Source organism: Astatotilapia calliptera, chromosome 18 (assembly GCF_900246225.1).
Source record: "Astatotilapia calliptera chromosome 18, fAstCal1.2, whole genome shotgun sequence".
NCBI lineage: Eukaryota > Metazoa > Chordata > Actinopteri > Cichliformes > Cichlidae > Astatotilapia > Astatotilapia calliptera.
The window spans coordinates 3,088,218-3,109,731 of record NC_039319.1 but is presented as its reverse complement, the minus strand read 5'-3'; the positions used below and the strand labels follow the sequence as shown (position 1 = coordinate 3,109,731).

The 21,514-nt window shown below is 42.7% G+C and overlaps 1 protein-coding gene across 4 annotated transcripts in view; it reads right to left on the bottom strand.

Moving 5' to 3' along the window:
- The window catches only part of dnaaf11 (dynein axonemal assembly factor 11), a 41,199-nt gene extending 19,811 nt beyond the window's left edge, over positions 1–21,388 (bottom strand). For 2 of the 4 annotated variants that reach the window (XM_026149264.1, XM_026149262.1), the window contains exons 1-9: positions 21,076–21,388; positions 19,711–19,878; positions 16,490–16,567; positions 16,216–16,388; positions 15,649–15,869; positions 14,758–14,934; positions 5,668–5,745; positions 4,549–4,614; positions 3,979–4,048 (exon numbers count right to left, since the gene is read on the bottom strand). In XM_026149264.1, the coding sequence (XP_026005049.1) occupies positions 3,979–4,048; positions 4,549–4,614; positions 5,668–5,745; positions 14,758–14,934; positions 15,649–15,869; positions 16,216–16,388; positions 16,490–16,567; positions 19,711–19,878; positions 21,076–21,085 (1,041 nt within the window). In that variant the 5' untranslated portion in view covers positions 21,086–21,388. The remainder of the gene's footprint in view (positions 1–3,978; positions 4,049–4,548; positions 4,615–5,667; positions 5,746–14,757; positions 14,935–15,648; positions 15,870–16,215; positions 16,389–16,489; positions 16,568–19,710; positions 19,879–21,075) is intronic. The other 2 variants (XM_026149263.1, XM_026149265.1) reach the window with 2 other exon arrangements.
- Between the last annotated feature and the right edge of the window lie 126 nt (positions 21,389–21,514).

Here is a 21,514-nt window from a genome sequence, read left to right as displayed (position 1 = left end):
TGCAGTTGTATACAGTCTTCTCTGAAGACGTGAGAAAAGTCTTCACAGGACTCTCTGCAGCCGTGACAAAAACTGAGTCCACCGCATCTGCAGCAGGAATGACTAACTTCTCTTTTTCAGTACTGACAGTGATGTGATCAGTGCTCACGTCACTGTGGAGGAGTCTTGGCCCTTTTTTACAATGTTGGTTCAGGTCATTGAGGTGTTCATGGTCAGCTCACTAACGTACATCTTTACTACTTTCACAGGAAAGGATTGCTGGAATAAACAGAACTGGAATAAACTACTATCAAGGTTAGAGCGTGCAGTGCTCGGAGAAAAAGCAGAAACCCGAGAACTCTGCATGTTAGCATCTTAAGAGTTCATGGCAGTACAATTAGAAAAAGACTGAACAAGTTTAGCTTGTTTGGAGGGTTACAGGGAGAAAGCCTCTTCTCTTTAAAAACAACATGGCAGCACAGATTAGAGACGAGACAAAGTGGAGATGTTTGGAAACCAAACAGTTATCAGGACAGACTGTCGGCATGGTGGAGGAGGCTGATGACTCGAGCACCTCGCAGTCACAGCGTTAACCATGAACTCCTCTGTATGCCAAAGTATTAAAGAGTCAAATATGAAGCTTGGCTCAAAGTGAGTCATGCATCACGCCATGAACACAAGCACAGCAGCAAGTCTACAAAGAAAAGAATCAGAGTGTTGCAATGACCCAGTCAAAGTCCAGACCTCAACCTGAGCTGTGCATAAATGAATTCACTCAAATCTCAATGAACTGAACAACTGCTGTAAAAAAGGTGGGCTAAGATTTCTCCACAACGATGTGAGAGACTGATGAAGTGATGATTACTGCAGGTTATTGCACTGAAAGTGGTTCGACAAGTTTCACGGGATGGAATCGGTTTTTCACACATGGCTTCTGCATTTTTTAGTTGTTAAATAAATGACACACCTAAATATGTCAGGTGCTGTTGTTCATATGACTGAATACATATGCAGTAACTGTTTTCCTCAGAAATCAATTCCTAAAAACATAAATAAATTAGCAGCTTTGAAAGACGTGGGAGAAAATGCAGTGGATGCGCAGGACGGAGGCTCCTGTCACAATAAACCTGTCAGACTGCAGGAAACCTCCAGCAGGGCTGCAGCGGCTCCACTTCTGCTGCAGGAGACTCGACTGATTACTGATCGTGAAGGTGTGTGCTTGAACAGAGCACATTTGTGGTGCATTTGTTCTGGACAGCTGCCATTTTTACAGAGAAAAAAAAACAGTTTCCATCTGGGAAATTAATTCATAGTAGGCATATTAAAACTCTTTCCAAAAATACCGACGTCACATAGGTTTGATGATTCAGCAGATTCTGGAGGCCTGTTATGTTCTGTAAATCTGCTCCTCCATCTATCACACGTTCCCGCTGCTCCCAACAAGCAACATCACAGCAGTCAGTCGTCCGTACATCCTCCACACTGCAGACAGATCTCTGCATTAACAGGCAGTGTTTCAAAACACAGCGGAAAACTGAGATTGTAGGAGAAAAAGAGAAGAGCTCGAGGAGGTTTGGTCAGAAGTCTCACTTTTACTACTTTATAGCAGCTGGGTGAGCTCCTCACTGCTCCATGCGTTACATGATGATATGGGCCACACACCTTTACAGTTCTTACATGCTACCTGTTTATTTAACATTTGTCTTCCTGGTTTTATTCTTCTTCCTTTGTTTGTTTTACATTAGCATGCTTAATATAACTAAAGGTGTGCCACAGGGTTCGGTTCCAGGACCACTGCTATATTTGATGTATGTTATATATTTTTACATATATAAACAATCCTGGATATTATTGAAGTTTGTTTTTATTTACATTCCAACTTTTTCAGAACTCTCTTTGTATTTAGGAATTAATACTGATGACCCTCTTCTTCAGGTCACATTCAACTGGTAAATGAAAGTCGGGCTGTCCTTTGAGATGAAAACGAAACTTCTTTCTTGCACTTTCATGGCAGTGATGGATTATGAACATGTTATTTATACATGTGCATCTTCAATGCTTTCATATGCTGGGTCTGTCGTGAAGCACTGAGATTTATTACCAACCTTAAAGCTCTGTATGTAAACTATGTGCTTGGGCCCACACGTTCTGCAAAGACACTTAAAAACACTTAACCTTAAAAACATTGCAGATTTTTAATGTAAATAGCTGTGTTACTCTGATTTAGTAAAAACATGTTGCACACTTACACTTATGCTACCTCTGCCAGTCACCTCAATGTCAAAATATGAAGCTACTGTAAACATACACACAGATTTTAGAAGCACCAACTTCTCAAAATTAATCATATTTTTCATCAGCGATTGAATTTGAAAACTTTAGTTCTCAGTTTCTGTTTGCAGACAGAAATATGTGCATTCATCTCAGACCTTCTCTGGCTTTGTGGTGCTGCTGAAAGGGGAGCTGCTCCAGTTTGGTGTCGGCCTGCAGCGAGTCTGCTGCTGCCTGCAGTCTCTGAACTCCTCACTGTGAGAAATCAGAGCTGCACTATGCAGGACATACTGCTTGGTAAGTGCTTCCTGTAAACTTTAGAGGCCAACAGATATCTGCAGTAAGTACAAATACCTCAAACTGCAAGTAACATGTGCACAGTTACCTCAACTCAGCAACACGGGAAAAGATTTGCTGATTTGTTCGTGTTTGTGCTCCTAGAGCCTTCAAAATTCACAGGTTTGAATCCCAGAGCAACATGGAAATACGTTTAGGAAAATCTTCATCAAGAACTACTGTCGCAGTGCCCTTGAGCACAAGGACCTTCACTGGCTGACAGCAGCAGTGTGTGGTTAAACTGGCCTGCTTCCAGTGTGAATGAGAGGAGAATGAAAGTGGAGTCTGGAGCTCTGAGGACACGAACCGGTAACAAACAAAGTGAACAACCAGAGGAAAGCAAAGACAAAGACTCAGAGGTCTGACTGAAGATCGAGGTGAAAACAGCAGCAGGTGTAGGAGCAAAGACAAAGACAGGAAGTCACGTCAGAATCTAACCTTCAAACAGGAAGTGACTAAGACACAAAAACACAGAGACATGAACATTAAATATGATGACAAACATGGGGAAAAACGACCAATCTAAGAGGCACCGACCAAGAACTGTGCACAAAGAGCTGCTTCTGAATATTTACTATTATTATTCACTTTTCTTTGGTTTTAAGATGCACAGCAGAGTTTGGACAGCTAAAATTCTCTTACACTCGTCCAGGTAAAAATTTCACATTGTACTGAGTTGGCTGTGACATGTTTTCACTGCACTGAATCATTTTCTTATTCGTTTCTGAATGTGATGAATCTCGATTTTTGGTGCCAACAGCATGAAAGCAAAGCTCCAACCTGCCTCGTATGAAAGGCTCAGGCTGCTGCTGGTGTCATGAGGTGGGGGCTATTTTTATGCTCAAGCTGAAAGCATCTCTCTTTGACTGTCTCACAGTAGTCACATGGCCTCCACAGTCACCACGTCTCAGCCCAGCAGAGCAGTGTAGGGCTGTGGTGGAACGAGACATTCACTTTAAGGATGTGCAGCTGACAAATCTGGAGAAACTTTGTGCTGCTGTCATAAAAATATGAACCAAAATGTTTGAGGAATGTTTCCAGCTCTTTGACGAATCTACGCCACGAAGTATTCAGACAGCTCTGACGGGAAAAAGTGTCCAATCAGGTACGAGTAAGGTGAGCGTAACTGTGACTGTGAATATCTGCATGATGGAAACGGTGGTGAGTGAGGGTCTGAACAACAAACTTAACAAGCTGACAAAGACTTAATGACTGACTCTAAGTGGCTGCTGCTGCCCTTTATGATGGAAAAAGCCCCAAATTAATGGATTTGTTGTAAAGTTCAGAGTGTGCAGCCAAAACTACGCACAGGCTAAACTTCAAATTAGGCATCACCTAATCTGAAAGGTCACCAGTTAATCTGAGTATAAAAATAAAAGCTTTACAGCGCACCTTTCCCTTGACGCTGACTCTGGCGTACGACGGCTGAACGTCCACATCGATCAAAGAGGTGTCCATGTGTCTGTGCAAAGAGGAAGGTCAGTCATTATAAACACAGACAGGTACAGACGCTGATCAGCTGATCGGGTGGAGAGTTTTGGTCGGACATCTAAAAGCCCGTCTCTGTGAAAGAAGCACCGTGATGGGTTTTCCAACCTGAGCTCCGACCACAGTTTAAATCAATTTGACTCGATGTGGCTGCGGTAAATCGGATTTGGTGCAAACAGCCACCACATTAGACAGAAACCAGCTACACAACACACACGAAGACAAACCATGGCTAGACACAGATCTCATTTACAGCAAGACGTTACATTTTAAAATAAAACGAGGTACAGCTTTTTCCTTTATCGATATCTAAGGTTCAATATTATTTGACAAAACTGAGAGTAACTCTGTGTCTCACCATTAAATATGGATTGATAAAACAGGTCTGTTCGCTCAGTCCATTTGAACCCCTATTTAAGACATGATTAGTTTTTAACTTTGATAAATGAAGCTGCAGAGAGTTTGTGCTCCTACCTGTAAACTTCCAGGTCCAAGATAATCGTGTTGTTTTCTTCATCTTCTGTTAGACAGAAATCCAGCCTGTTAACAACACAGAGAGCAACAACCCAGATGTTAAAACCAGGACACATGACACTGATTCTTAATGTAAACACTGCTATCTACACCGTGCCTCCACAGACTGTATATAATAGATGGACAAATTATTATGAAAGCTCAAAGACAGAGTTTTTGTCACCACGATGTTCATTTTTGGAGCCATAAGTGACAGATGACTGAAGATAAAGTCCGATCAGTAGACTTCCTGTTGGTGCCTTCCAGTCCTGTGATTCTAGCTGCGATACAGACATCAACTTAAAATCCAAACAGGGTATTTAGTTAAAACCATGCAGGCTTAAAAATGAGAAAATTAGCTGTGGAGACCCAAACTGTTGTTTTTTTTTTTTTGCAGGAGGCTGTAAATGTGTTTCTTTTTGCTCTAAAGTTGGATGTTGTGAGACGACCCTGACGGTGAGGTTGGTCAAACCCACATTATTTTATGGCTTAAACTTGTTTCTGCAGCATGTGACGTTCCCGGCCACTCGTGTGCATCTTTACTGAGCTGGCTGCTACGAGACAGGCTGCCGTGAAGCATGGCGTGCTGTCGCCCCGCTGCAGTAAGGTGATATATCACATAAAGCATATATTCCTGACCCGAGCGTGTCCTCAGCTCAGATTACCAATGAAATCAGGCGCGCTTTAAGGCCTCGACCCCTGTGGCCTTGCTCATGATATAAACCATTTGGATAATGGAGGAGGAGCGGGGTTGCCTGCAAGCGTTCATGTTTTTCCCCAACAGGACGACAGCAAGTGGACCAGAAAAAGCACCTGATAAGTTTTCACCTGCCTCACTGAGCCAAAGTAAAAACATGACAGATATGAAGAAGAACTGTGATAGAAACTGTGGACCTGCAGCGCTTTCCTTTATAATTGTTTCCAAAATACAAATTGAACCTGTTGATCAGTCAGGGCTTTAAAATGTTATACTTAAAGATCTGATCCCAATCATCTATGCAGCAAGTTGTCATGTATTGCTGCAACAAACATGCCATCACAGTGAGGATGGAAAACCTGCTTCTGTTTCTCGTTTCGTACTTGGGCTCATTGATATTCAAGACTCGTCCGTCAGCAGTGATCAGCGTCCTCGGGGCCTTCGGCTTCTTCTCTTTCCCCCTGCAGAGAAACAGCGCAGTGTGAGCAGATCACAAATGAAGTCAGGGTGTTTAAACAGTGGACTTACAGGTGACAGCACCTGGAGTCATAGTACCTTGGAGATCAAAGATTGCCCTCCCCTCCAGGAGCATCCTTAGAAAAAGAAATATAATGTGTAATGGAGTATGTTTGTGTAGGCTGAAGCCTGGAAACACAGCAGTGCAGGCACCTCGAAGGCTGAAAGTCATGAAGTCAGTATGAACGTAGTTTAACCTGCCTAACACAGGGTGAAGAACCCCTGCAGGTTCAACACCAAGCAAGATTATGTGGAATAATCTGAAAAACAACAACAACAAAAAAAAGAAACTACCGATTAATCTGAGTGAGCCTGAAGAGGCGTGAGCCAAAAAGTGGTAGCTGCAATATAAAAGGGCAAAAGAATGAACGGTTCAAACAGGTATGATATAAAAGCTCTAAAAGTGTGATTTTAAAAAAAGGTGCTTGCTAACAAATTATTCTCTTCACTTGTCCTGAAAACTGAAACAAAACTTTTAGCTTCATACAGAAATATCAGATTAACATTGGAAATAGCTCATCAAAATTATAAATAAAAGTGGAAATTATTATGGAAGTTAAAAATATGAAAAAAGAAATTAAATTAGCGGCTAAACATGAAGTATAAAAATTTTAAATAACTACATAAGATTGTGAAAAAGCGCATAAGTTGAATTTGCCAGTTAAAAATACGGATAAAGAAATGAAATAGCTAAACACTTAAACAGCTAGCTAAAACCATTACCAAATGAAACATAAAAAACTGGAAATTATCAGCTAAATGTTTTGCTAGCAGTAAAACCGTTTGCTAAGTGTAGCTTAACAGTAGCTGTAAGCTAAAATTATTAGCTTATTATTATTATTATTATTATTATTATGGATGTGGAAAAACTAAAGACTGAGAAAAGTCCCAGAGTCATCCCTTCGGTGTGCTCTCATCACCATCTGCCGCACAACCGGTCGCTCAATTAGCTGCGAGAAGCAGACGGCGACACGAGCGCTGACGGGGAAACACACACCTCATATCAGCCTGTCTATTAGGCCCACCGAGCAGCAGATGAACCTGTCAGCAGTCCAGGTGGGTGAGTGTTTAGCGCTCTGCAGAGGGTCGGCCGCCGCGACCTCCGCAGCCGTACATCAGCCAAGGAGAGGGAGGGAGGCAGGAGAGGGGGCGACGGCGTGCTTGAGGAGGCTTCGATGTGCTGAACCGGAGGATGTCAGGTCGTGGTTTTTATTGGAGTGGTTGGCTGGAGCGAGCGATAATGAGTCTAAGTGAAACTGTGGAGAAGCCTCGTGGTCATCTGTGTGACGGCCCTCGAATTGTAAGAGTCGAATCAGCGGGGTTCAGAAGGCGAGGTCGTCACATGGGTCACGCAGACTTCAGAGAGTTCCTGGAAGTGCTTAGCAGGTCTCTGAAATGTGTGAATATACAGAGAGGGCTCCCTAAATGGTTCAAAGTGAGCGTGAAAGTGATGATTTTAGACTGTAAGAGCTTCATGTTGGGCTTTCCTTCAGCATCAGTCGGGGTTTAATGACGCGGGACTCTGACTTCCACTGGAGTCCAAAATTATGACTGCTTCCTTCTTATTTCAGTCACTTCCTGGATGTGGTGGTGTTAGTCTGAGGTGAGGCTGACAGAAATTATCCAAACAGAATGAGCATCTCCATCACTTTCCGTTCAAACAGCAGCTTTTCCCTCGATGCCACATACTGTCGACTCGTCAAGGTCCCAGTGTGGCTGCCTGAGCTGTAAACCCATAACTTCTATCTTTTTAAGGGTGCATCTGTCAAAGAGCAGAGTAATGGGGACGTCAGAGGTGACAGTTCTAGAGCTGAGGGCGATCTGTTCAGACAGCGCTCAGTTAGCCGTGCGGCCCGCAGAGAAGTCCAAATCCATGCCGGATTCACAGCTGCATACCCCACGCGGAGGACAGTAAGGTGCTGCAGCACCTCTGAACCCAACATCTGTTTGCTGCTGTTACAGTGACACACAGCACACGGGCAAAGTCATCCATCATAGAGGAGCTGTGAGAGCCACAGACCACGATTACACAACAGCTCAAATACAGCTCGACACCAAGAAGACACCAGCACTAAAACAGATCAATATTTTAAGGTAACTTTAAATTGTTGGGTCGCTCCTTAGAATATAAAGCACCTGAGGTGACTGTTGTCATTTATCAACATATGAATAAAACTGAATTGAATTCAAATTCATTGGAAGTGGAAAAAGATGGACGGATGTTTGGATGTGCTCTGTGCAGCTTTTCCAGTTTGAGGTTTGAACTGTAAAATGGACGTTTAGGTGTTTGTGTTTTCTTATCTGGAGCAAACTAAACGCAGACACAGTGTCGTTACTCTACTGCTTTACTCTGTAAACAAAAGACAACAGTGATCTTAGATATCTGGTTTCAGCATCACTGTTTTGGTTCACTTTAACTGCTCCGAAGTCATCATTTTACCTGCATCAGGTAGAAAAGACTCTGACAGTGAACTGCTTGTAGCAGAAAACAGGCGCACTGGTGCATTTAGTGGTCTCGTTAGTTCCCTGTAGAGTTGGAGGAGATGAAAGAGGCTAAAAGAGGGTCAATAACAAACTTAGGGCTGTCTATACTGTCATGAATAAACACCAGCCAGGCAACATCTCTGTGTGGTGTTTTCCCTCCTCTCAGACGAACAGAGCAGCCATTTAACATGGGCCCGTCTCCCGGCTGACCTTATCGCAGAATCCACCTCAGGACCAGGAAATTCATCTTTCCTGACAATCCGGTGACGGCCCAACTGCACGCATCAAGTCAGCGCGCTCTGACAGCCGTGCGTGAGGAGGCGGTAAAAACGGCAACGCCGTGTCAACCTGATTTTCTGCTTGGACAGCGCGCTGGCCAGGGATGCTGCTGTGATGTGGATAAGTAGGTGGACTATCACCTGTATCACACCAGGATTATCCACAGGTGTAACCTCACATCTTCTAAATCCAACCGTCCTCAGCAAACGACTGAGGCTGGATTACATTTATCGGCATACATTTCAAGACTGTGCAGATTTAACATCTCACATAACAAATGAAGAGGAGAGGATGTGACAGAAGCCCGACACGCTGAAACACCTCTGGGCTGATGTGAGGCGTTTCCTGTGGGCAGAGATTAAGCAGCGGGACACTTCCACAGTGTTCGTCATACACAGCTCAGCTGTTTGTGACTCTGTGGCTCGAGGTGTTATGAAAGCTAAACGCTGTGAGTCAGCGCTGCGTCCACAGGTCAGCGAGACGAGCGGACGGTGGATAGAAAGGGTTTTTTTAAACCTTTGCCTAAAGCGGAAAAATGACCAAGTAAAGCAGATGTGTCAGGCCTCGCTGTGCAAACAGCCAATTTATTACAGCATCCACTGATCCTGGACCAGCCTCAGTGCTGTGAAACCTCGTTTTATCCTGAGATATATTCTCTGTTTACGTCACAGGAGCCACGACGGCAGAACTCAACAAGTTTTACTGAAACACAAAGTCTGATGTTTCTGTGCTGCCTGGAAACGACACCCAGCTCTTTGTTTAAGATCACAGAGGAAATTATTGACAAGATTTTCAAAAAAAACTGGAACTTAGTTATCCAGTAAGACCTCACAGTTTCTCTCACTGGATAGAAAAGCTTTTATTTATGTTGACAAGAATCCACAGAGCCTGTCTGTTTCTCAGATTACATGAGGTGCTGCATCAGTGCTTATTTTGCATCTTATTTAGTGATTAAATAGCTCAGAAATTAGAAAACAAAAAGTACTTTTCATCTTTAAGGCTTTATAAAAAACAAGCACAGTGATGTAAGGATTAAAGGCTCTGCTAACATCGTGATGTGGAGCTTGAACCATGGAGGCTGTCATAGCGACATCTGCACAGACCTAAGGCCAGCGCTGAGCTCCTTCATCTCTTTACGAGGCTGAAGATCTCGGGGGTAACGAGCATACTATGAATTTAAATCCTGCTGATGATGCTGGCTGGAAGAGTTATTTTATTGGCAGTAATCCTGACTTATATCTCTGAAACACTCCAAAGAATAAAAAAGACACACTGTCATTGTAACATCTGCATTTTTTCACATCGTCACTTTAAAGTAAACGAAGAGAACAAAGTTGGAGGAATGACCATGTGACAAACATGCTTACGTGCATTTTAACTGTAATGAACAGGTGGACAAATAGAATCACTGGAGCTTTTTGGCCTTCTGTCCTCTAAGAGACGCTGAATGTTTTCCTGGTGACCAGAGGTGCTGATTTAATATTCAGAGCCTGCAGCGGGGTTCATCGCCCTGTGAACTGGAAGCTCGGAGCGACCCCAGAGGAGCAGGCTTTGTGTGTTTATTATTCTGCACGTCTATTACATGTCAAGTTTCTCTGGATGGTCTCTAATCACAGCTACAGTTCTGCCTCCACAAGACCGAATCATGGAAACAAAGAAGAGCGAGAATGAAAATGATATTCCTCAAACCACGAGGATCTTCAAATGACTGCAAACAGGAAGGAAAAGGGAGGAATTCAACCTTCACCCAAGGACACTGCAAGGACCTGAGGAAGGTAAAAGCTCCACAGAGGACAGACAGTCAGGATCAGAACAACAGTCAGGACAATCTTTTTAAACACAGAGGCACTGAATGAAAACCTCATTAAAGTGTCTATATCCTTAAAAGAAGACACAAACTAAAAGTAGGCGGAGCTGTGTGCCTCTGATTACCATATTAGGGATATCCGCTCTCAGTGACATCACACAGATCCAAGTGTTTATTACCATCAATTCATCCATTTTATTCTGCTTATCTCTATTCAGACATGGACAGATTTTACTCTCCTCAGCCACCTCCTCTGATTCTTCCAGGATGACAAAAATCCTGTTCCCAATCCAGTTGAGACACAAGCTCTCCAGCACATATTAGTCCCGTCCAGGGTCTTCACAGGGAGACAGGCGTGGAGACCAGCTGGCAACCTCCAGTCTACAAACTGATGTGTATTTGCTGACTACCTGAGAGTGGTTGCTGAAGGTTGCTGGCAGTCCGGAGAGTAAAATTAGTCACAAAGTGGAACGCGATGCTACACTGAAAACCTCCGTCCTACTGCTTTGGTGCTAGCAGACTGTCACTGCCACCGGTCTCTCACATGGAAGACATCAACCTGGCTGCAAAAAACTCACAAAGCTGTAATGAAGTCGTAAAAAGTGCAACACAAACCACACACATGGTTACAAAAATCTGTGATTTTCCAGCTAATCTGCACCATTTTTCTCCCACAGAGGAGCGTTCACTGTAAACTGAAATAATCAGCATTTCTGAGCCTCTGCACTCTGACTGGGCTGCTCTCAGTGAGGGAAACCTCACAGCTGCAGGCTGATATCAGCATACTGACAGGGAAACTGTGTGTGTGTGTGTGTGTGTGTGTGTGTGTGTGTGTGTGTGTGTGTGTGTGTGTGTGTGTGTGTGTGTGTGTGTGTGTGTGTGTGAGTGAAAGACAGAAACACTTTGAGAAGCAGATGTTTAACACACTACACATACTCAATTAACACCCTGGTAAGAGGGTCACCTTACAGGTGAGCACTAATTACAGCAAAATAATTAGACTCATGACAGACCAGCGCTGTAATCTGATTGGTGTACAAGCAGAAGACACGGGTGGCTTGGACGAGTAGGGCCACTGCAAAGGAAACAGTCAGCAGCTATATTTTAAAGAGAGTTCGTGTATAATCAGCTAATCACAGCTCATCAGATTAACACAGGTGCCTGAAATCAAAGTCCTTTTACAAGCACGCCTCTGCCATTTTATCAGCAGTTAGTCTGAAGCCTTCACCTAACAGCAAAGAGAGAGAGCTGTAACTTTAATTTGTCCGGAGTGTGTTTAAAAAGTGTGGCTTCTGTACGGTGGCCCTGAGAGGTCAAATCCATTGCAACTTAAAAAAACACCATCAAATACTAAAATGCTGCAAAATCACACAAAACACAGCAGAAGTGTTTTTGGGGAGACAAAAACGTGTCGGACCGGCTGCAGGAGCGACAGGCTAACAGTAAACAGCTAATAGTAAACACAGTATTATATGAATCATGTGATTGAAACACACACAACCTTGCAGCTTCTTCTTACTTTACACTGATGAATCATCAGTGTCTCCATCCTTCATGTTTTTCATCGTCACTTCCACAGCTGGGATTTTGTTTGTTTGTTTGTTTGTTTGTTTTTAATCTCCGTTGTTTTTTTCTATTTCGTTTGTGTTTTGTCTGCTTTTGAAGTATTTTTCTGTTTGCTGGTGTTTTCTTAAGTTCCAGTACATTTGACCTCTCGGGGCCACCGTACCTCTGGTCCATGTTCACACATATATATATATATATATAATATATTATATCATATAAAGAATAAAATCTATAAACAGGAATTTAAAGCAGACCAAAAGGAAGCTCAGTATTCACACAGTTAATTTTTCTGTGCTGTCAGCTCTGAAACTGACGGGACTCAAACCGCCGTCATTTCACCCACACGACTGATGTGACGAACCACCGGCTCACGCTCTACAGCCGTCTGACATCAACAACATCCACAACATCAAAACCACGAACACGTCAGCAAATCTGCCCTGAAACACCTCAAAATGCCCCAGTTATGTCTTTAGTGTGAGTCATTAGTCTGCAGAGTGTGCGGCAGCTGGGCAGTTTGACCTTCACAGACCGAGTATACAGTGTAAACACACAGTCCATGCTTTACATACAGAACATATGAATCCCTAAAACTTAATAATTTACTGGAAAATCTGGACATTTTAGAGTCTAAATGCTCCTTATTGTTTGTAAATGACATCAAACATTTACATTTATGCAGTTAGGTCCATAAATATCTGGACAGGCGTTTTTTATGTTGTTTCCTCTTCAGGATAAGACTGAAGTGCAGACTTTCAGCTTTAACTCAAAGAGTTTATTTAAACTAGACGTTCAGAGGCCCAAAAGCTTGAATTTAAAAAAAAAAGTATATAATCCATCAGTGTTCATTAAAGTCAGCAACATTACACATAACCTGTAATATAAACCTGCTAATTTCGCTAACATGCCAACAGTTCAGTGAAAGTGCAGCTTCCATCGTCTCCTGTTTCTCTTTATTAACTCCACTGCACACTTTGCTGTTATGTGTTTTAAAGATGTTAAAGCGTCTTCATGTTTTCTTCTTTGTTCATTCTTCCTCCAGCTGCAGTTTTAAATGTGCAGCAGCACAGATCAGAAGCTGTGACACTGCAGACTGTACAAACTCTTCTTTAGTTAGAATATTGTTCCTCTAACGCCTATTTGTTGTATATTTAGGCTTCGGGGCTTCAGGGTCAGTATTTTTAGACATATTTCAGTAAACAGTCGCCACTGAGTCTCATCAGTCAGTCCCACTCTGACACCTGGATGTAAATCACTCAGGATTATTGGCACCTTCGAGCTCACTGGCCGAGTCATTCGTCACAAACACAACAGAACAAAATCCTCCCTGACCGCCTGAACCCGCTCGTCTCTCTGACGCCACCGCCTCGCCTCGGGTACAGAACACTTTGTTCGTCTGAGAGCTCCTCATTAACCCGACAGTCCGAGCTAGACCGCAGACTCATCCTGCCCGTCAGCCAACGTATTTATGTCTGATTCATGCTGCTTCACGCATCCTCGACTCAAAATACATTAAGTGTTGTCCTGGTGAATCGGCTAACAAAGTCAACGTCACAGAAAAAAAGACAATACAGCCAAAAGTTTGTGGACAGCAGCTGCATTTCAGACAGCTGTACTCTTCCACCTGTTTTAAGGTTTTAGTAAGTCTTTATAAATGATGGGCGGAGCCATCGTGGCATCACCCATCTTGAAGCGTCTACATTAGCGTTTTTTAGCTGGAAGTGATGATATTTGGACACGAGGTTGGAACAGCTAAATTATCAGCTTGAACAACCAGCTGCGTCTACAGCCTGCACAGGTGCATCACACACTCCTGACAGAATACTAGAATTTCATTCACGACATGGATGATGGTCTGTTAGCACCATTAACTGCACAGGAAACTCGATAATCACATTAAATATCTTTATTGTGAAACTTCTGTGATTAATTTAATATTTAAAAGCTTCAAAAGAATATGAAGAAACAACTGCTATGACTTTTGTTCAAAGCATTTCTGTATTGTGCTGAAGAGAGATTGCCTGAAGCTGAACTAAGGCCAGGCTGTACTTGTTTTATAGTATTACTTTGTACCACAAGGTGGTGCAGCGAGTCAGTATAACCTTTATTTAAAGAGGAAACTCATTAATAGCACACTCTTTTCTAACAGAGCAACATGAAAAAGAAAATGTCTTGAGGAAAATGGGAACGGCTAAAAAAGGAGAGTTTAAAAACAGTGGCACACACCACAAAGCAAAGTGCTGCCCCCTAATGGTGAAAGTTTCAGTTAAAATGTGCGCATGAGGGTAATTATAAAAAGTGCACACAAGCAGACCTGAGGCCTACCAGACACCCAGCAGCTACACTCAGCATACCTGTCAAACACAGGGGCCACACCTCTAAATATAAGCCACGCCTCTAATTTATGCCAGTCAGACAAATAGTAATCTCTGACCGGCACAGAAATCCCACCATTTGGGATCGGCTGCTGTGGAGTTTTCAGGTGTGATTATAGAGACATCTGGTGGCTGAACTAGTGAATTGCATCCAAAAAAACACCATATGAAAATGAGCATGTGTTTTACGTCACACAAGTAATTAATGAAGATAAATTTAGAGTGTTTTTTTCTTCCATGCACCCCCCCCCCCCCGCCCCCCAGAAGTTTGTAGCTGACACTTTGAAACAGCCTGTTGACTTTCTTTTATGTCTCCTGTACAAGGCACATATTTGTTGTCTGGGCCTTACTGACCTCATTATTTCATACAGCCTGATTAACCAGTGAGTTCATTACAACAGTTGAGTAAATAAGTCGGTGTGGTGCTCAGATCTCACGGCACTTACTTCTCCTTGGCCCGCCTCTTCTCCTCCAGGTGCCGGTGAGCCTCCAGACGAGATTCGGGGGTGAAGCTGCACGGTGTGTGCCAGAACTCGTGCTCCCTTTGCTCCTCATCCTCCTCCGGGTTCTTTGGGTTCTCGTTCAACTCCTGGTTCTCCTTATTCTTCTCTGACTCTGGACTGCTGAAACCAGAAGGTCTTAGGTCATCACTGAGTTTGTAAAGACAGTTTAAAGACTCTTCGATCACCTGAACTCATCAGGGTGACCTGTAAGTGTTGCTATGAATCACGTGAAGATTCCATAAGAGTAATTTTGCTGTGGCTGCACACTGACAGTAAAGGTCCTGGATCTTGACTCCCTATAGTTTTAGAAAAAATTTAAGATGTTATCATCACTTATTGTTACTTTTCACGCCCTCTATCGCAGTTAGCAACACCTCTGACCGCCTAGAGCGCCTCTACATACATGACATCCTCGTCAGAGGTCTTTAGTCCGCCTCAGGGACCAGGAAACTAAAGGAGACACAGTGTTTGCAGTCTGAGCCTCAAAAATCTGCAACAGCTTCCTTGAAATCACGTTTTCTGGATTTCACTTTCACATATTTTACTTCCAAAACAAATCTCTAAGTGTAAAGCAGATATGAGAGTGACTCATCATAAGCCAAATCTAGTCCACACAGCAAACATATTTGTCCCTTTTTTCCCTCTTCCTCCTGATTTTAGCAGTTTCACTTACTTGACTTGAATATTCTGCTGTTTGAGACCAGATTTGTTCAACATAATCATGCGTATTAACAAGGACGTTAATAAAAAGTGAAATCTTGTCTCACTGCAGTTTGGAATTGCAGCATCTCAGAAACTTTCTGTACAAGAGTAACGATTTATCTTCTCACTCACGCTGTGTTGTTGATGTCGGTGTACCAGCGGCCGTCAAAGCCTGGTTTCCTCTCCTTCTTTTCCTCCTCAACTCCTGCTTCCTTCCTCCTCGCCTCCTCTTTCTCCTCAGCTCTCCTCCTCAGGTATTCCTGCTCCTGCTCAGCGACGCACCTCCTCGCCTCCTCCAGACCCTGCGAGGCTCGGATCCGTTCTGACCGGCTGATTTCTGTCCCGTCCAGACTCTGAGGACACAGAGCGAGAGCTGGAACTCAAACTCTGAACCTCCATCAGGGTTTAAGCTCACAGCCTGATGACCAAACTGCTTTCAGTGGTCTTTAAACGACTGTCACACATTTTTCTCCTGGAGCTTCACTGGCTGTTGCTTTCACTGAAGTGTTCTCAGCTCTGACCTTTTAACATCCGACTAACTGAATCCCTGCAGACACTTTTTCATCAAATACTTTGTCATCAGAATCTTCCAGACGGAGCTCAGCTGCCTCAATCATAAGTAAAAAATAAGTAAACCCAAACAAATAACAGCAGCCTCCACCTCTCTGGATGTAGACGAGGATCCACCTCAGACGTTACCTTGAGCTGAGGCAGTGCAGCCACCACAAACTGCCTGTAGCCCTCGAACTGCGTGCAGGGATTCCCCACCAGAAACAGCTCTCGGAGGTGGATGTTGTGTCTCAGGGACTCCACGCTGCTCAGGCGGCCCACGAAGTTCACCGTCAGGTCCAGTTTCTGCAGGCTCTCACAGCCTGATGAGCGGGAAGTGGAAACAGAAAGGCGACATGTTTACATGTTTACAGGCAGAAAAACAAGCGCTGAATTAAAGCCCGTACATACGCTATGCACTGACCTTCAAGGTTTTCAATGACTTCAATGTTGTTCAAGGCCAGATTCAAGTACTCCAGCTTCTTCAGTCGGCCAACATTTTCTAAACGAACAAAAACACAAAATCACAAAGTTCCTGTAGAGGCAGCTGATGACTTTTGAGAACAAAAGCATCTGTGTGAATGTTTTCCTTGGTAAGATGATGTGACAACACATCTAACATCTGACTGATGTCAGCTATCAATCAATCAATCAATCTTTATTTATAAAGCACTTTTCATACAAAAAACAATGTAGCACAAAGTGCTTTACATAGTTAAAAGCAGCCCACCCCACCCTCCAACTCACTCCCCACACTCTCATTAACATAAATGATGTGAATACACATATATCCCCCCCCCCCCCCACACACACACACACACATACACACACGCGCACACTTAAAGAGTAAAAATTGGGCTGGGCTCGCATGAGCCAAGTGATGAAACACTATAACAGGGAGCCGTCTGCACTGGGAGCCGGTCACAGACCGCAGCCTCCAGGTTGGGCACACAGCAGGAGGGAGGCCAAGGAGCCCCCCAGCCAGGCTGAGAGGACCCCCAGAGACCCAGCAGCCACGGTCGATCACAGCCCCGGTGCAGAGAGCGCCCTCTGAGGAAACACTGGAGATATGACACAATAGGATATATACAGGGTAAAATGATAAAATAAATAAGAACGGGATACAATATAAATATAAATATAAATAGAGTAAGAAGATTAAAAATGAATAAGAATAAAATCAATAAATATTAGGTAAAGTCTAAATTAATAATAGAATAACAGGATAGAATAAATAAGCATAAAATAAATAAACGCTAAGTAAAAGCTAAATTAAAAAGGTGGGTCTTGAGCCTGTTCTTAAAAACATGTACGTTCTCTGCGGCCCTGAGCTCCTCCGGCAGGCTGTTCCACAGACGAGGACCATACCACTGAAAAGCTGCCTCTCCGTGAGTATGTGTCCTGACTTTAGGGACAATCAAAAGGCCAGTACCAGAGGACCTCAGGGTCCGCGAGGGTTCGTATGGTAAAAGCAGATCTGAGAGATAAGAAGGCCCAAGACCATTAAGACATTTAAAAACCAATAAAAGAACTTTAAAATCGATCCTGAAACACACGGGGAGCCAGTGCAGCGATTCTAAAACCGGTGTAATGTGGGCCCGCCCTCTGGTCTTCGTCAGCACACGAGCTGCAGAGTTTTGCAAAAGTTGTAAAGTTGAAATATTCTTCTTAGGAAGACCAGAGAGCAGGGCATTACAGTAATCAATGCGACTGGTAATAAAAGCATGCATCAGCATCTCCGTGTTGGCCCGAGAGAGAATAGGGCGGACTCTGGCTATATTTTTTAGATAAAATCCAATTTTAGTTACATGTTTAATATGTGGGATAAAACCAAGCTCAGAGTCAAAAATAACACCCAGGTTTTTCACTTGTAGCGAAGGACATAGTGAAAATGCCTCTAATTTAGACAAGAGTTTCTCTCTCTGAGCCTCAGGACCGACAATTAAAACTTCAGTTTTGTCCTGGTTAAGCTGTAAAAAGTTTTCTGCCATCCAAGATCGTATATCTAAGATACAGTTAAAAAGGGCATCCATTGGTCTGGTGTCATCAGGAGACACGGAGATGTACAGCTGCGTGTCATCAGCGTAACTGTGGAAGTTCACTCCATGCCTCCTGATGACACCGCCGAGAGGGAGCATATACAAATTAAAAAGTACAGGGCCTAAAACCGACCCTTGAGGCACACCACATGTCATTCTATGGATCTTAGAGGAGCATGTATCCATACTCACCATAAAAGTTCTGTCAGAGAGATGAAGTGAACCAGTTGTGTACAGCACCAGAGAGGCCCACCATGTGTTTCAGTCTGTTTAAAAGAATAGCGTGGTCTACTGTATCAAAGGCTGCGCTTAGATCCAGTAGCACCAGGACTGAGAGCTTTTGGGCGTCCCAGTTACATCTAAGATCATTTAAAACCTTTAGGAGAGCCGTCTCTGTGCTGTGGTTCACCCTAAATCCAGACTGGAATATCTCCAGGATCTGTCTATCATTGAGAAAATCAGTAATCTGAGTAAAAACAAGTTTTTCTAAGATTTTACTTAAAAATGGTAAGTTGGATACAGGTCTGTAGTTATTAAAATCATTACAATCCAAATTGCTCTTCTTCAGAAGGGGCCTCACCACCGCCGTTTTAAAGGCAGCAGGGAAGACACCCAACTGAAGAGAGCAATTCATCATGTATGAAAGCTCAGCCTCAAAAAATCCATAAAGTGTTTTAAAGAGTGAAGAAGGAATTGGATCTAAAAGACATGTGGTGGGTCTCACTGTGGAGAAAACCTTCTGAAAGTTCTCAGCATTAACCAGGACAAAGCTGTCCAGTGTCTCCTCAAGTGAAGTGGTCTGCAAACTGCTCACAGAGCGAGTCTGTGGGGGTTCTTTGGGAGCTGTTAAAAATCAGGGTTAAATAAATGATCTATGGTGGAAAAGAGGACCTTGGGATTATTTTTGTTTTTACTGATTATTTTGGCGAAGTATGAATTTCTTGAATTCCTTAATGTATTATTGTACATTTTAAGTTGCTCGCAAAATATTTGATGGTTGATAGTATTTTTATTTTTCCTCCACCTCCTTTCTGCTGCCCTGCAATTTTTTTTGAGTTTTTTGACTTCTTCGTTTCTCCAGGGTGATACATGTTTTATGTTAATCTTTTTGGTGGTGAGTGGAGCAACGGAGTCAAGGCTTTTCTTCAGTTTGCTGTTGAAATGATTAAAAATCAGATCGCAGGGTGCAGGTAAAATCACAGGGGGCATTCGTCTAAAACCCTGGTAAAATTTGCAGCCACTTCAGAGGTTAGCTAGCGCCTCCTCACAGTTCGCACCGAGGTCTCCCGCTGAATAAAACCGGTGATGTTAAAAAACACACAGTAGTGGTCAGAGACAGCCAAGTCAACAACAGAGGACACGCTGGTGGACAGCCCATGGGTGATGACCAGGTCCAGAGTGTGTCCTCTGTTGTGAGGACACACTCTGGACCTGTAAGAGCTAAACTCAGCCCAAGTAGTAGTGGCCCAAACATAAATACCACAACTGTTCTCACGACCTCACTTTCATAATAACTGGTGATATTTCAGTAAATAGACCAAGCCAACACTAAAATGCAGTCATTTCTTCCTTCAAAGGGTTCTACCCACACTGAGGCCCGTCTCACCGATCCTGGGGATGAGGTTGTTCTGCAGGTAGAGGATCCTCAGCTCCTTGCACCACCTGTCGAGGTGTTCGATCCTCTCGATGTCCTGCTGATGCAGAGAAACTTCCTCCAGTGAGAAGATCTCACACTCATTGTGCTCGGCGCGCCGGCGGATCAAATCCTCTGTGACTGAAACAGATTTTCCTTTGAACTTCATCTGAATCCGTTTCTAATAAAAACGTCTTCTCAGCAGGTCAGCAGGAGTTGGGGAGAATCAATGCTGCAGCCTGGTTTAACCTGCTTCACTCAATCTCTAATCACAAATTATTCAATCAATACTAATTTATAGTAGATGCTAATTAGAAAAATAAAACTAAATAGTCATGTGTGTTGTTAAACATGGTTTTAAGTCAGTTAAAAACAGGATCCTGATGACCTGAAATAGTCCGTTTTTTTAATAATTAGGATGTCTTTACTTTCATGGCCAAAAAAGTGTTCGAAGCTTAAATGTACAAAAACAGAATTCTGTTTTCATAAATTCAAGTTGAGTTAAAGCGTGCCTGTTAAGTCACGTGACTTAAAGTACTTTTTAAAACACGAAAACTCAGAGCAATCCTGTCCCACATAAATAAACTTCTTATTTTTAGCACCATAAAATAACACTATATTTAATTTAGCAATGTAGGCAAAGTAAAGAGGAGTTTGGGGCTTTTCATATAAAATCTGGAAAGAAAAATCCACTGATTTTTGTATAATAAATTTATTCAAAGATTTAACTTCGAGTTATGGATATTTAACGATTGACAGGCCCTTAGAGTACGTAAGAGTGGGCTGAAATTTGGGACTTTTTCATTTTAAAAAAAATCTAAATTTTTTTTAGATTCATCAGAAACTTTCAGGGTTAAAAAAACACATTTAAGCTGCAACCAAATCAACTTTAAACCCAGTATTACAATCTTGATACCCGCTCTAGTTCCCTGTAAACATACACCTGTGATGTTTGAGAAACCCAGAACATAATTAAAAAACTCACTTTCATTCTGAAATATATTTCTAGTATCCTTTAAGTGTCTTCAAACTATCACGGTATACAAATACTCGAACTGCTGACAGACATATGAATATATATTTTGAATCATTCAGAGAACTGAACTGTTTTTACTAACACAGACTAACACTGGAAATACTAAATACGTTTTCTAACAACATGCTAACTTGAATTTCACCGCCATGACCGTCCCGTGAGTTCATACCGGGCACAAACCGGTTCAAAGCGGGTTTTAAAACAACAAAAGTTCACGGACAGGCCACAAAATCGGTTATACTGTCAGTTATGAACATTGAAACAACAAATGGTGTATTTTTGCCTCTATTTCTTTCACTTACTGTAAACCATCGTCCTATCTGTGGCCAACCGTTGCCATGGAAACCAAACAGCAGCTGCTGCGTTCGAGTGCTGTGGTAAAATGCACCACTCCACACGGACTAAATGAAGTTACATTGTTGACGGTGCTTTTTGAAATTGCCCTATGCTGACTTTAAGACTGTCACGACAGAGGCGCGGATATTCACGAATAGGAATGCTGAGATCTTTTCAGATGTGTGCTGCTGTTTAACTTTGAAGTGTGGTTACTTTAATTATCTGAAGAGGCATTTTGCTAGGCTCTTCGACTGTAACTAAAAAAAAAACCGTGTTGTTAATTACTTACTTGGGTAAAGTAAGGCTGTGATGATTTACAGCACTATGTTCAACTTCAGTTGATATCTAACCGTAGTACAAAGACATATGTATATTGTTAAAACTGGAACATTTAAAATATTTAAA